The sequence below is a fragment of the Salvelinus fontinalis genome, chromosome 25 (assembly GCF_029448725.1).
Source record: "Salvelinus fontinalis isolate EN_2023a chromosome 25, ASM2944872v1, whole genome shotgun sequence".
Lineage (NCBI taxonomy): Eukaryota > Metazoa > Chordata > Actinopteri > Salmoniformes > Salmonidae > Salvelinus > Salvelinus fontinalis.
The window spans coordinates 42,029,366-42,044,768 of NC_074689.1; the positions used below are offsets into that span (position 1 = coordinate 42,029,366).

The window sequence follows — 15,403 nt, forward strand, 5'->3', positions numbered from 1 at the left end:
CAGCTGCCCTGGGGAATTCCTGATTCTACCAGTAAGGGGCCTAGACAGCTGCCCTGGGGAATTCCTGATTCTACCTGGATTATGTTGGAGAGGCTTCCATTAAAGAACACCCTCTGTGTTCTGTTAGACAGGTAACTCATTATCCACAATATAGCAGGGGGTGTAAAGCCATAACACATTATAGCAGGGGGTGTAAAGGCATAACACATTATAGCAGGGGGTGTAAAGGCATAACACATTATAGCAGGGGGTGTAAAGGCATAACACATTATAGCAGGGGGTGTAAAGCCATAACACCCTCTGTGTTCTGTTAGACAAGTAACTCTTTATCCACATTATAGCAGGGGGTGTAAAGCCATAACACAAGTTTCATCGGGGACTAACTTCATTAGCTTAATGGCTAACAGCTTAGCGTCTCTGTCAAGCAGGCTTCAACATGTCTGATAAGCGGGATTCCGGGACAAGAAATAGTGGTCGTTGCTGTTATAAGCTAACCGCGTCACGGAATCCACGCAAAAATAATTTCTGTATTCGTATTTAATGAATAGCGGTTTTGTTTCAATCAAAAATAACAAACCGAGTGTTTTCCAGCTGCGCACTCTGATGACGTGTAACATGTGTTTTCCAGCTGCGCACTCTGATGACGTGTAACATGCGTTTTCCAGCTGCGCACTCTGATGACGTGTAACATGTGTTTTCCAGCTGCGCACTCTGATGACGTGTAACATGTGTTTTCCAGCTGCGCACTCTGATGACGTGTAACATGTGTTTTCCAGCTGCGCATTCTGATGACGTGTAACATGTGTTTTCCAGCTGCGCACTCTGATGACGTGTAACATGTGTTTTCCAGCTACGCACTCTGATGACGTGTAACACGTGTTTTCCAGCTGCGCATTCTGATGACGTGTAACACGTGTTTTCCAGCTGCGCACTCTGATGACGTGTAACACGTGTTTTCCAGCTGCGCACTCTGATGACGTGTAACATGTGTTTTTTTCCTTCAGACTCCATGAAATGACTACCTCTTCCTAAATATTTGGTATTCACTGCAGGCCTCCCTTTATGGTCGCAAACTGGTCTTGAATGTACAAAAAAAAGAATTCATGACCTTTACCAGAGCTCGCACTTAGCCAGAGAATGTTAGCATTGTCACATCTGGTGGCTTATCCATTGAAACAGTGTCATCCTACAAATACCTAGGTATATAGTTGGATGACAAGTTGTCCTTTAAAGTTCATATGGATAATCTTATGATTCTTAAATTGAAATGTGTTTTTATTTTCGTAATAAAGCTTCCCACTTATGGCTAGAAAGAAGCTTGTTCAGGCCACTATTCTCTCTGTAATTGATTATGGTGACTTGTTGTATATGCATGCAGCCTCCTCCATCTTACAGAGACTGGACTCTGTTTATGATGCATCCTTGTGCTTTATTAAAAATGCCAAGTCACTCCCCCACCGTTGCACATTGTACCAAATGGTAGGTTGGACCTCACTTTATATGCTCAGAAAGATACATTTGTATGTGTTCATCTACAAAGGCCTTTTGGGTAAACTCCCTCTTTACCTCTGTCGTCTGGTCTCCTTCACCACCAGAAGTTACCATACCCGGTCTGCTAGGTGGTTGATATGTTACCATACCCGGTCTGCTAGGTGGTTGCTATGTTACCATACCCGGTCTGCTAGGTGGTTGCTATGTTACCATACCCGGTCTGCTAGGTGGTTGCTATGTTACCATACCCGGTCTGCTAGGTGGTTGATATGTTACCATACCCGGTCTGCTAGGTGGTTGATATGTTACCATACCCGGTCTGCTAGGTGGTTGATATGTTTTTTTTATTTTTTATTTATTTAACCTTTATTTAACCAGGTAGGCAAATTGAGAACACGTTCTCATTTACAATTGCGACCTGGCCAAGATAAAGCAAAGCAGTTCGACACATACAACACATAGTTACACATGGAGTAAAAACAAACATATAGTCAATAATACAGTGAAAAAAATACAAAAATAAGTCTATATACAATGTGAGCAAGTGAGGTGAGATAAGGGAGGTGAAGGCAAACAGATATATGTATAAATAAATAAAAATATAAAAAGGCCATGGAGGCGAAGTGAGTACAACACAGCAAGTAAAATAAAAACTAAAAAAAAAACACTGGAATGGTTGGTTTGCATTGGAAGAAAGTGCAAAGTAGAGACAGAAATAATGGGGTGCAAAGGAGCAAAATAAATTAATAAATAAATACAGTAGGTAAAGAGGTAGTTGTTTGGGCTAAATTGTAGATGGGTTATGTACAGGTGCAGTAATCTATGAGCTGCTCTGACAGCTGGTGCTTAAAGCTAGTGAGGGAGATAGGTGTTTCCAGTTTCAGAGATTTTTGTAGTTCGTTCCAGTCATTGGCAGCAGAGAACTGGAAAGAGAGGCGTCCAAAGGAAGAATTGGTTTTGGGGGTGACTAGAGAGATATACCTGCTGGAGCGCGTGCTACGGGTAGGTGCTGCTATGGTGACCAGCGAGCTGAGATAAGGGGGGACTTTACCTAGCAGGGTCTTGTAGATGACCTGGAACCAATGGGTTTGGCGACGAGTATGAAGCGAGGGCCAGCCAACGAGAGTGTACAGGTCGCAGTGGTGGGTAGTATATGGGGCTTTGGTGACAAAACGGATGGCACTGTGATAGACTGCATCCAATTTATTGAGTAGGGTTTTGGAGGCTATTTTGTAAATGACATCACCGAAGTCGAGGATTGGTAGGATGGTCAGTTTTACAAGGGTATGTTTGGCAGCATGAGTAAAGGATGCTTTGTTGCGGAATAGGAAGCCAATTCTAGATTTGACTTTGGATTGGAGATGTTTGATGTGGGTCTGGAAGGAGAGTTTACAGTCTAACCAGACACCTAGGTATTTGTAGTTGTCCACATATTCTAAGTCAGAGCCGTCCAAAGTAGTGATGTTGGACAGGCGGGCAGGAGCAGGCAGCGATCGGTTGAAGAGCATGCATTTGGTTTTACTTGTATTTAAGAGCAGTTGGAGGCCACGGAAGGAGAGTTGTATGGCATTGAAGCTCGCCTGGAGGGTTGTTAACACAGTGTCAAAAGAAGGGCCAGAAGTATACAGAATAGTGTCGTCTGCTTAGAGGTGGATCAGAGAATCACCAGCAGCAAGAGCGACATCATTGATGTAAACAGAGAAGAGAGTCGGTCCAAGAATTGAACCCTGTGGCACCCCCATAGAGACTGCCAGAGGCCCGGACAACAGACCCTCCGATTTGACACACTGGACTCTATCAGAGAAGTAGTTGGTGAACCAGGCGAGGCAATCATTAGAGAAACCAAGGCTGTCGAGTCTGCCAATGAGGATGTGGTGATTGACAGAGTCAAAAGCCTTGGCCAGGTCAATGAATACGGCTGCACAGTATTGTTTCCTATCGATGGCGGTTACGATATCGTTTATGACCTTGAGCGTGGCTGAGGTGCACCCATGACCAGCTCTGAAACCAGATTGCATAGCGGAGAAGGTGTGGTGTGATTCAAAATGGTCGGTAATCTGTTTGTTGACTTGGCTTTCGAAGACCTTAGAAAGGCAGGGTAGGATAGATATAGGTCTGTAGCAGTTAGGGTCAAGGGTGTCCCCCCCTTTGAAGAGGGGGATAACCGCAGCTGCTTTCCAATCTTTGGGGATCTCAGACGACACGAAAGAGAGGTTGAAGAGGCTAGTAATAGGGGTGGCAACAATTTCAGCAGATAGTTTTAGAAAGAAAGGGTCCAGATTATCTAGCCCGGCTGATTTGTAAGGGTCCAGATTTTGCAGCTCATTAAGAACATCAGCTGACTGTATTTGGGAGAAAGAGAAATGGGGAAGGCTTGGGCGAGTAGCAGAGGGGAGGGCAGTGCTGTTGTCCCGGGTAGGGGTAGCCAGGTGGAAAGCATGGCCAGCCGTAGAAAAATGCTTATTGAAATTCTCAATTATAGTGGATTTGTCGGTGGTGACAGTGTTTCCTATCTTCAGAGCGGTTGGAAGCTGGGAGGAGGTGTTCTTATTCTCCATGGACTTTACGGTGTCCCAGAACTTTTTTGAATTTGTGTTGCAGGAAGCAAATTTCTGCTTGAAAAAGCTAGCCTTGGCTGTTCTAACTGCCTGTGTATATTGGTTTCTGGCTTCCCTGAAAAGTTGCATATCACGGGGGCTGTTCGATGCTAATGCAGAACGCCATAGGATGTTTTTCTGTTGGTTAAGGGCAGTCAGGTCAGGAGAGAACCAGGGGCTATATCTGTTCCTGGTTCTAAATTTCTTGAATGGGGCATGCTTATTCAAGATGGTGAGGAAGGCATTTTAAAAAAATGACCAGGCATCCTCTACTGACGGGATGAGATCAATATCCTTCCAGGATACCCCGGCCAGGTCAATTAGGAAGGCCTGCTCGCTGAAGTGTTTCAGGGAGCGTTTGACAGTGATGAGTGGAGGTCGTTTGACCGCTGACCCATTACGGATGCAGGCAATGAGGCAGTGATCGCTGAGATCTTGGTTAAAAACAGCAGAGGTGTATTTGGAGGGCAAGTTTGTTAGGATGATATCTATGAGGGTACCCGTGTTTACGGAATTGGGGTGGTACCTGGTAGGTTCATTAATAATTTGTGTGAGATTGAGGGCATCAAGCTTAGATTGTAGGGTGGCTGGGGTGTTGAGCATGTTCAAATTTAGGTCGCCTAGCAGCACGAGCTCTGAAGATAGATGGGGGGCAATCAGTTCACATAAAGTGTCCAGAGCACAGCTGGGGGCAGAGGGTGGTCTATAGCAGGCGGCAACGGTGAGAGACTTGTTTTTAGAGAGGTGGATTTTTAAAAGTAGAAGTTCAAATTGTTTGGGAACAGACCTGGATAGTATAACAGAACTCTGCAGGCAGTCTTTGCAGTAGATTGCAACACCGCCCCCTTTGGCCGTTCTATCTTGTCTGAAAATATTGTAATTGGGGATAAAAATGTCTGAATTTTTGGTGGTCTTTCTAAGCCAGGATTCAGACACGGCTAAAACATCCGGGTTGGTAGAGTGTGCTAAAGCAGTGAACAAAACAAACTTAGGGAGGAGGCTCCTAATGTTAACATGCATGAAGCCAAGGCTATTACGGTTACAGAAGTCATCAAAAGAGAGCGCCTGGGGAATAGGAGTGGAGCCAGGTACTGCAGGGCCTGGATTCACCTCTACATCACCAGAGGAACAGAGGAGAAGTAGGATAATGGTACGGCTAAAAGCTATGAGAATTGGTCGCCTAGAGCTACCAGAGCAGAGAGTAAAAGGAAGTTTCTGGGGGCGATAAAATAGTTTAAAGGAATAATGTACAGACAAAGGTATGGTAGGATGTGAATACAGTGGAGGTAAACCTAGGTATTGAGTGATGATGAGAGAGATCTTGTCTCTAGAAACATCATTGAAACCAAGTGATGTCATCGCATATGTGGGTGGTGGAACTGCAGGGTTGGATATGGTATAGAGAGCAGGGCTAGAATCTCTACAGTGAAATAAGCCAATAAACACTAACCAGAACAGCAATGGACAAGGCATATTTACATTAAGGAGGGGCAAGCTTAATCGAGTGATAAATAAGGGTCCAGTGAGTAGAGGTTGGTTGGGGTCGTGGCGATCCAGACAGCTGGCCGGGTATATGGCTATCGGTAGCAGCATAGGATGGAGGTCTGTTTGTAGATACCTCGTGCGTTTCCGTCGGTAGGTTCCGTGTAGTGGGGTTTTGTTCAGATAGCAGCCGATAAGACAGCTAACGATTAGCGGGCCTCAGATGAGCGTTCAGGTAACGCCGGGACGGAGGTGCCGGTTGGATAAATCCCTCGGGCAGATAACGTCGGCAGTCAGTCGTGAAGGCCCGGTGGGGTTCCGTATCTGCAGCAGCAACAAAGAAACGGGTCCGGATGGTGATGGAACTCCTCAGCTGGCTAGCTCCAGCATGATTTGAGTTAGCTCCGGGGTCGACGTAAGCCAATAGTCACACGGTATGCAGCTAGCTAGCTGCGAAATCAAGGTGCAAGTGTCCAGAGGCTGCGGTTGGAATCCGGGGAAACTGAGAGAAAAAAAGTCCCGGAATGCTCCGGTCCGAGTCGCGTTGCACAAAAGTGCCGGTAGATTATCGAGCTAGAGGAATAGCTGATGACCGCAAAACGTGGGCAGCTGAAACACCAACGCTAGCCAGCAAACCGGCTAATTTCGGGGCAGCTACAGATTAGCTTCTGGCTAGCTATCGGAGTAGCTTCTGGATTAGCTTTCAGGCTAGCTTCTGAATTAGCCCCTGGCTATCTTCCACGATGGATTTTCAGATTGAGGTAAATAGTACTTATTGTAATTGGTGAAGCGGGTTGCAGGAAAGCTTTTGCAGGAAAGCTTTTGTAGTTGAGTTCTTGGATAATAAAATAAATAAGATATGTGAAGAAAAGGTGTAAATATATATATATACAGGACACGACACGACAACACGGAAAAATACGTCTGAACTGCTAAGCCACCTTGGAGTACCAATGTTGTTGTGGGTATGTACCATATTACCATACCCGGTCTGCTAGGTGGTTGATATGTTACCATACCCGGTCTGCTAGGTGGTTGATATGTTACCATACCCGGTCTGCTAGGTGGTTGCTACTTAAAGTCCCAAGGACATTCACACTATTAGGCAAGACTGCCTTCTCGTCTTGTGCACCAGAGGCATGGAATAGTCTACAATCCATGCTTCATCTAGATATGTTAGTGCCACTGAATGAATTTAAAATGTTGATGGGAGATTGTTACTGAGGAGTGGAAATGCTTTTTTTTTTAGGCTGGATTAGTTTGTTGTATGTTTTAATTATGTAATGTATTGAATGTTAATGCCTTCTCCCTTGAACAATAGACTGTCTAAATGGGCTTTTCCTGGTTAAATAAAAGGATAAATAAATAAAAAAGTCTCCATTAGATGAACACAGAAAGTATCCTGTACTCATCGCATGCTCCAACATGCCTTAGTCCCTTCATCACACCCCCTCTCTCTCTCCCTCCCTACCTACTCTTCCAGGCAGGCAGCACCTGTGCTGGATGAGTGCCTAGGGCCCAGACAAGGCTCTGTGTGTTCTCCCTGCCTAGCCATCTTCTCTCTGGCACCCTGCCATGCCATCCTGGGAACCCTAACAACTGTTTGCCCTTCACAGACCCTAAACCCAAAAAATTACCACAGTCCCCTAAATGCCAGACCGACAGACAGACTAGACCCCACACAGTTAGTTTTACATTCCTATCAGTCTGAGTGAGAGGTGTATCTCTGCTTCCCCTAGGGCTGTAAGCAGGTAGGATAAGAGCCAAGCTATCTAACCTATCCTAATACATAATTCATGTTTTTTGAGAGAATCTATGAATCCAGGGCCTGGGGGGAAAAAAACATATTCATCCATGACCAGCCTTTCAACGCGCTTCATGTCTACAGATGCTACGGGTCAGCAGTCATTTAGGCAGGTTACCTTAGTGTTCTTGGGAACAGGCACTATGTTGGTCTGCTTGAAACATGTTGGTATTACAGACTCGGACAGGGAGAGGTTGAAAATGTCAGTGAAGACACTTGCCAGTTGGTCAGCGCATGCTCGCAGTACACGTCCTGGTAATCCGTCTGGCCCTGCGGCCTTGTGAATGTTGACCTGTCTAAAGGTCTTAATGTTTAGGTAATTTAAATGTTGAAAGATAATGATGAAATAATTCCAATCTGAAACCTTATAACTGTATGAAATTGATTAGAATCATACATTTATTATCTGATGGTTTTGTTTAGGTTTAGTCAGTAAAATGATATATCTGTGCAATATATCTTTATAGTATCTTAAACACATATATCTGATCAATATATCTTTATAGTATCTTAAACACTACCGGACGATGAATCATCAATAATAAGGTATTTGAGGTAGATATGTACATGAAGGCAGGGTAAAGTGACTAGGCATCAGGATAGATAATAATGAGGTAGATATGTACATGAAGGCAGGGTAAAGTGACTAGACATCAGGATAGATAATAATGAGGTAGATATGTACATGAAGGCAGGGTAAAGTGACTAGGCATCAGGATAGATAATAATGAGGTAGATATGTACATGAAGGCAGGGTAAAGTGACTAGACATCAGGATAGATAATAATGAGGTAGATATGTACATGAAGGCAGGGTAAAGTGACTAGGCATCAGGATAGATAATAATGAGGTAGATATGTACATGAAGGCAGGGTAAAGTGACTAGACATCAGGATAGATAATAATGAGGTAGATATGTACATGAAGGCAGGGTAAAGTGACTAGGCATCAGGATAGATAATAATAAGGTATTTGAGTTAGATATGTACATGAAGGAAGGGTAAAGTGACTAGGCATCAGGATAGATAATAATAAGGTATTTGAGGTAGATATGTATATGAAGGCAGGGTAAAGTGACTAGACATCAGGATAGATAATAATGAGGTAGATATGTACATGAAGGCAGGGTAAAGTGACTAGACATCAGGATAGATAATAATAAGGTATTTGAGGTAGATATGTACATGAAGGCAGGGTAAAGTGACTAGACATCAGGATAGATAATAATAAGGTATTGGAGGTAGATATGTACATGAAGGCAGGGTAAAGTGACTAGGCATCAGGATAGATAATAATAAGGTATTTGAGGTAGATATGTACATGAAGGGAGGGTAAAGTGACTAGGCATCAGGACAGATATGGGGGCGGCCCATCAGGAAGTCCAGGATCCAGTAGCATAGGGAGGTGTTTAGTCCCAGAATCCTTAGCTTAGTGATGAGCTTTGAGGGTACTATGGTGTTGAACGCTGAGCTGTAGTCAATGAATAGCATTCTCACATAGGTGTTCCTGTTGTCCAGGTGTGAGAGGGCAGTGTGGAGTGCAATAGTGATTGCGTCATCTGTGGATCTGTTGGGGCGGTATGCAAATTGGAGTGGGGTCTAGGGTTTCTGGGATAATGGTGTTGATGTGAGCCATGACCAGCCTTTCAAAGCATTTCATGGCTACAGACGTGAGTGGTACGGGTCTGTAGTCATTTAGGAAGGTTGCCTTTGTGTTCTTGGGCACAGGGACTATGGTGGTCTGCTTGAAACATGTTGGTATTACAGACTTAATCAGGAACATGTTGAAAATGTCAGTGAAGACACCTGCCAGTTGGTCAGCACATGCCCGGAGCACACATCCTGGTAATCCGTCTGGCCCCGCAGCCTTGTGTATGTTGACCTGTTTAAAGGTCTTACTCACGTCGGCTGAGGAGAGCGAGATCACACAGTCGTCCGGAACAGCTGATGCTCTTATGCATGCCTCAGTGCTGCTTGCCTCGAAGCGAGCATAGAAGTGATTTAGCTCGTCTGGTAGGCTTGTGTCACTGGGCAGCTCGCGGCTGTGCTTCCCTTTAAAAAGATTTGGCATGGGTCCTGAGATCCTCAAAAGGTTCTACAGCTGCAACATCGAGAGCATCCTGACTGGTTCCATCACTGCCTGGTACAGCAATTGCTCGGCCTCTGACCGCAACGCACTACAGAGGGTAGTGCATACGGCCCGGTACATCACTGGGGCTAAGCTGCCTGCCATTCAGGACCTCTACACCAGGCAGTGTCAGAGGAAGGCCCTAAAAATTGTCAAAGACCCCGGCCACCCCAGTCATAGACATAGTACATACTACCTCAATTGGGCCGGCCAACCAGTGCTCCCGCACATTGGCTAACCGGGCTATCTGCATTGTGTCCCACCCACCACCCGCCAACCCCTCTTTACGCTACTGCTACTCTCTGTTCATCATATATGCATAGTCACTTTAACCATATCTACATGTACATACTACCTCAATCAGCCTGACTAACCGGTGTCTGTATGTAGCCTCTCTACTGTATATAGCCTCTCTACTGTATATAGCCTCTACTGTATATAGCCTCGCTACTGTATATAGCCTCTACTGTATATAGCCTCTCTACTGTATATAGCCTGGCTACTTTTATAGCCTCTCTACTGTATATAGCCTCTCTACTGTATATAGCCTCTCTACTGTATATAGCCTCTCTACTGTATATAGCCTCTCTACTGTATATAGCCTCTCTACTGTATATAGCCTCTCTACTGTATATAGCCTCTCTACTGTATATAGCCTCTCTACTGTATATAGCCTGGCTACTTAATATAGTCTGTCTTTTTACTGTTGTTTTATTTCTTTACCTACCTATTGTTCACCTAATACCTTTTTTTGCACTATTGGTTAGAGCCTGTAAGTTCTACACCTGTTGTATTCAGCGCACGTGACAAATAAAATTTGATTTGATGTTCAAATGACCTTGAGTAACATGTACCCCCGCACATAGACTTGGTATCGGTACCACCTGAAAATAACAATAACGAGGCTATATAATCTTTTACTTTTTACCTTTGTTTATTTGGTCAATATTTTCTTAACTCTTGAACTGCACTGTTGGTTAAGGGCTTGTAAGTAAGCATTTCACGGTAGGGTCTACTACACATGTATTCGGCACATGTGACAAATAAAGTTTGCTTTGATTTGAGATGCAGGGGGGGGGGGGGGGGGGGGGGCGTGTCAGTGCATATAGCCCGGGTAACCATTTAATGAACTATTTAGCAGTCAGAAGCTGTTTAGGAGCCTGTTGGTCCGAGAGCCGATGCTTCGGTACCATTTGCCAGACAGTAGCACAGTCTACGGCTTCTGTGGCTAGAGATTGTTCAGCCTTTCCTCCGACACCGCCTGGTATAGAGGTCCTGGATGGCAGGGAGATCGGCCTCAGTGATGCACTGGGCCGTCCGCACCACCATCTGCAGTGCTCTGTGGTCAAGGGTGGTGCATTTGGCATACCAAGCAGTGCTCTGCGGTCAGGGTGGTGCATTTGGCATACCAAGCAGTGCTCTGTGGTCAAGGTGGTGCATTTGGCATACCAAGCAGTGCTCTGCGGTCAGGGTGGTGCATTTGGCATACCAAGCAGTGCTCTGTGGTCAAGGTGGTGCATTTGGCATACCAAGCAGTGCTCTGCGGTCAGGGTGGTGCATTTGGCATACCAAGCAGTGCTCTGTGGTCAAGGTGGTGCATTTGGCATACCAAGCAGTGCTCTGCGGTCAAGGTGGTGCATTTGGCATTCCAAGCAGTGCTCTGTGGTCAAGGTGGTGCATTTGGCATACCAAGCAGTGCTCTGCGGTCAAGGTGGTGCATTTGGCATACCAAGCAGTGCTCTGTGGTCAAGGTGGTGCATTTGGCATACCAAGCAGTGCTCTGTGGTCAAGGTGGTGCATTTGGCATACCAAGCAGTGCTCTGTGGTCAAGGTGGTGCATTTGGCATACCAAGCAGTGCTCTGTGGTCAGGGTGGTGCATTTGGCATACCAAGCAGTGCTCTGTGGTCAGGGTGGTGCATTTGGCATACCAAGCAGTGCTTTGCGGTCAAGGTGGTGCATTTGGCATACCAAGCAGTGCTTTGCGGTCAGGGTGGTGCATTTGGCATACCAAGCAGTGCTCTGTGGTCAGGGTGGTGCATTTGGCATACCAAGCAGTGCTCTGTGGTCAAGGTGGTGCATTTGGCATACCAAGCAGTGCTCTGTGGTCAGGGTGGTGCATTTGGCATACCAAGCAGTGCTTTGCGGTCAAGGTGGTGCATTTGGCATACCAAGCAGTGCTTTGCGGTCAGGGTGGTGCATTTGGCATACCAAGCAGTGCTTTGCGGTCAGGGTGGTGCATTTGGCATACCAAGCAGTGATGCTGCCAGTTAAGACACTCTCCATGTTACAGCTGTAGAACATTTTGTGGATATGAGGGCCCATGCCAAAACCTCTCAGCCTCCTGAGGTTAGTGGAGATTAGTGAAGGCATAGTGAAGGTTAGTGAAGGCATAGTGAAGCCTGAGGAAGTAGATTAGATACTCACTGTTGTAATGTGTGTCTGGAGAGCCAGGGTTACTGGGTGTTGAGTCAAGGGTGTCTGAGTAGCAGCTCTCGCCCTCCGAGTCCCATCCGGAGTAGGCTGAGGAGGACAGGGAGGAGGAAGAGGAGTAGCACTGGTCCTCATCATAGACCTCCTCATACTTCCTCTTCAGTAGACCGCTCATGGCTCTAGCTAGCATCGACCTGATCTGAGAAACACAAGGAGAGGAGACAGGGTTATTAGCATGGTGCTAGCTAGCATGGACCTGATCTGAGAAACACAGGGAGAGGAGACAGGGTTATTAGCATGGGGCTAGCTAGCATTGAGCTGATCTGAGAAACACAGGGAGAGGAGACAGGATTATTAGCATGGGGCTAGCTAGCATTGAGCTGATCTGAGAAACACTGGGAGAGGAGACAGGATTATTAGCATGGGGCTAGCTAGCATTGAGCTGATCTGAGGAACACTGGGAGAGGAGACAGGATTATTAGCATGGGGCTAGCTAGCTTTGAGCTGATCTGAGAAACACTGGGAGAGGAGACAGGATTATTAGCATGGGGCTAGCTAGCATTGAGCTGATCTGAGAAACACTGGGAGAGGAGACAGGATTATTAGCATGGGGCTAGCAAGCATTGAGCTGATCTGAGGAACACTGGGAGAGGAGACAGGATTATTAGCATGGGGCTAGCTAGCATTGAGCTGATCTGAGAAACACTGGGAGAGGAGACAGGATTATTAGCATGGGGCTAGCTAGCATTGAGCTGATCTGAGAAACACTGGGAGAGGAGACAGGATTATTAGCATGGGGCTAGCTAGCTTTGAGCTGATCTGAGAAACACTGGGAGAGGAGACAGGATTATTAGCATGGGGCTAGCTAGCATTGAGCTGATCTGAGAAACACTGGGAGAGGAGACAGGATTATTAGCATGGGGCTAGCTAGCATTGAGCTGATCTGAGAAACACTGGGAGAGGAGACAGGATTATTAGCATGGGGCTAGCTAGCATTGAGCTGATCTGAGAAACACTGGGAGAGGAGACAGGATTATTAGCATGGGGCTAGCTAGCTTTGAGCTGATCTGAGAAACACTGGGAGAGGAGACAGGATTATTAGCATGGGGCTAGCTAGCATTGAGCTGATCTGAGAAACACTGGGAGAGGAGACAGGATTATTAGCATGGGGCTAGCTAGCATTGAGCTGATCTGAGAAACACTGGGAGAGGAGACAGGATTATTAGCATGGGGCTAGCTAGCATTGAGCTGATCTGAGAAACACTGGGAGAGGAGACAGGATTATTAGCATGGGGCTAGCTAGCATTGAGCTGATCTGAGAAACACTGGGAGAGGAGACAGGATTATTAGCATGGGGCTAGCTAGCATTGAGCTGATCTGAGAAACACTGGGAGAGGAGACAGGATTATTAGCATGGGGCTAGCTAGCATTGAGCTGATCTGAGAAACACTGGGAGAGGAGACAGGATTATTAGCATGGGGCTAGCTAGCATTGAGCTGATCTGAGGAACACTGGGAGAGGAGACAGGATTATTAGCATGGGGCTAGCTAGCATTGAGCTGATCTGAGGAACACTGGGAGAGGAGATGGTTATTAACATGTTTACAATCAGCATAATCAGCATGTCATAACTGCAGTGGGTTATGATGTCATAACTGCAGTGGGTTATGATGTCATAACTGCAGTGGGTTATGATTTCAGCAGATGGAATTATGGTAATGTTTATAGGCGTCCTACACAAGAAGGCTTCAGGGTTAATATTTCTAACTCACATTAAACTAACTATTATCATATCATCTGATAATCTTACTATGATTAATATCCATAGCCTACTATAATAAAGCCTGAAAACCCCTGGTGGTACTCATGGACATACGTTCTAAAATCTGAGAATAGGCCTAATAGGCTGGATTTGCTACGACCACAGACAGATGAATGAAATGTACAATGGAAATTGCTGAGTACAAGCTAGCCCTATGCTGCCATGTGAGGCCCTGCAGAACACACCTCAGTGAGAGAGCGAGAGAGGGGATGAGAGCGAGAGAGAGAGGGGGGATGAGAGCGTAACGGTCGGTAAAAACTCAGGACACTAGCCAATGAGGACTGAGTAAGCCAATGTCAACCTGTACAAGTCTGGATCAGTACTGGTACAGGCCAACCCCAAAAAGTCTCAGCTGGACTTCCACCGAGTCAAAGCGGGAGCTCAGCAGGAGAAACTCTCTTGAGAAAGACTCTCCCACCCCAAACAAGTCAGACCTCTTCCTTAAACAACCCCACAGATGAGCAACCCCGAGCGGAAAGACAACCACCCAGGACAGAGCTCTACTCCCTCACTGAAATGAAGGATAAAGTCACCCAGCTGGGGGTACGGCGGAGGTGGAACAGCAGGTGACAACACCAAAGGAGAAGAAAGTGAGAAAGATGTGTGACAGAACAACACATTAAAGAGCTGGCAACCCCCACAGAGAAGCAACCCCCACAGAGAAGCAACCCCCACAGAGAAGCAACCGCCACAGAGAAGCAGGCAGAACAGTCCACCTCAGATCCTGACCCAAGTCTCAACACCACAGCAGAACAGTCCACCTCAGATCCTGACCCAAGTCTCAACACCACAGCAGAACAGTCCACTTCAGATCCTGACCCAAGTCTCAACACCACAGCAGAACAGTCCACCTCAGATCCTGACCCAAGTCTCAACACCACAGCAGAACAGATAAATGAAGAACCCCAAGCCCAGTGGACCCCAGACCTTCCTAGCACACCCCACCCCCCATCAGCCCACCTGATAGCCCTCCTGACAACCCCACCACAAGCTACAGATTGTACTCCTTATGAAATAAACACAATAACATTTTTCTTGAACACACAGGCTCTAAACTCTGGTGTCCTTTTGTCTGAGGACCAACTAGGGACACCCAGCCACATAATAATACACACAGGCAAGAACAACCGAGAACAGCAAAAAAATACTTCCACCCTGCTAACATACAGCAGGTAAATGCAAGTATTTCCCGTGACTGTGTCTCAAAACCAAATGTTTTCCTGGCCCACCACTCCACCCTGGACTTAAACAGCCTTTGCGACCAGGTCCACCTATAGAAGACAGCAGTGCACACCTTCACCAGGACCCTAAAGGACATGGCTCTCAACCGCAGCTACAACATCTCCCACAGGAGCAACAGCTCAACGGTCATCCCACCCAGACAACAGCACCTCCCACAGGAGCAACAGCTCAACGGTCATCCCACCCAGACAACAGCACCTCCCACAGGAGCAACAGCTCAACGGTCATCCCACCCAGACAACAGCACCTCCCACAGGAGCAACAGCTCAACGGTCATCCCACCCAGACAACAGCACCTCCCACAGGAGCAACAGCTCAACAGTCATCCCACCCAGACAACAGCACCTCCCACAGGAGCAACAGCTCAACAGTCATCCCACCCAGACAACAGCACCTCCCACAGGAGCA

General features: G+C 46.4%; 1 protein-coding gene across 1 annotated transcript in view; it reads right to left on the reverse strand.

The window, feature by feature from the left end:
- The window catches only part of LOC129823282 (cysteine/serine-rich nuclear protein 1-like), a 53,054-nt gene that overhangs the window by 13,260 nt on the left and 24,391 nt on the right, over nt 1–15,403 (reverse strand). The window contains exon 2 of the mRNA XM_055882214.1: nt 11,927–12,131. Coding sequence (XP_055738189.1) covers nt 11,927–12,122 — 196 coding nt within the window. The 5' untranslated portion in view covers nt 12,123–12,131. The remainder of the gene's footprint in view (nt 1–11,926; nt 12,132–15,403) is intronic.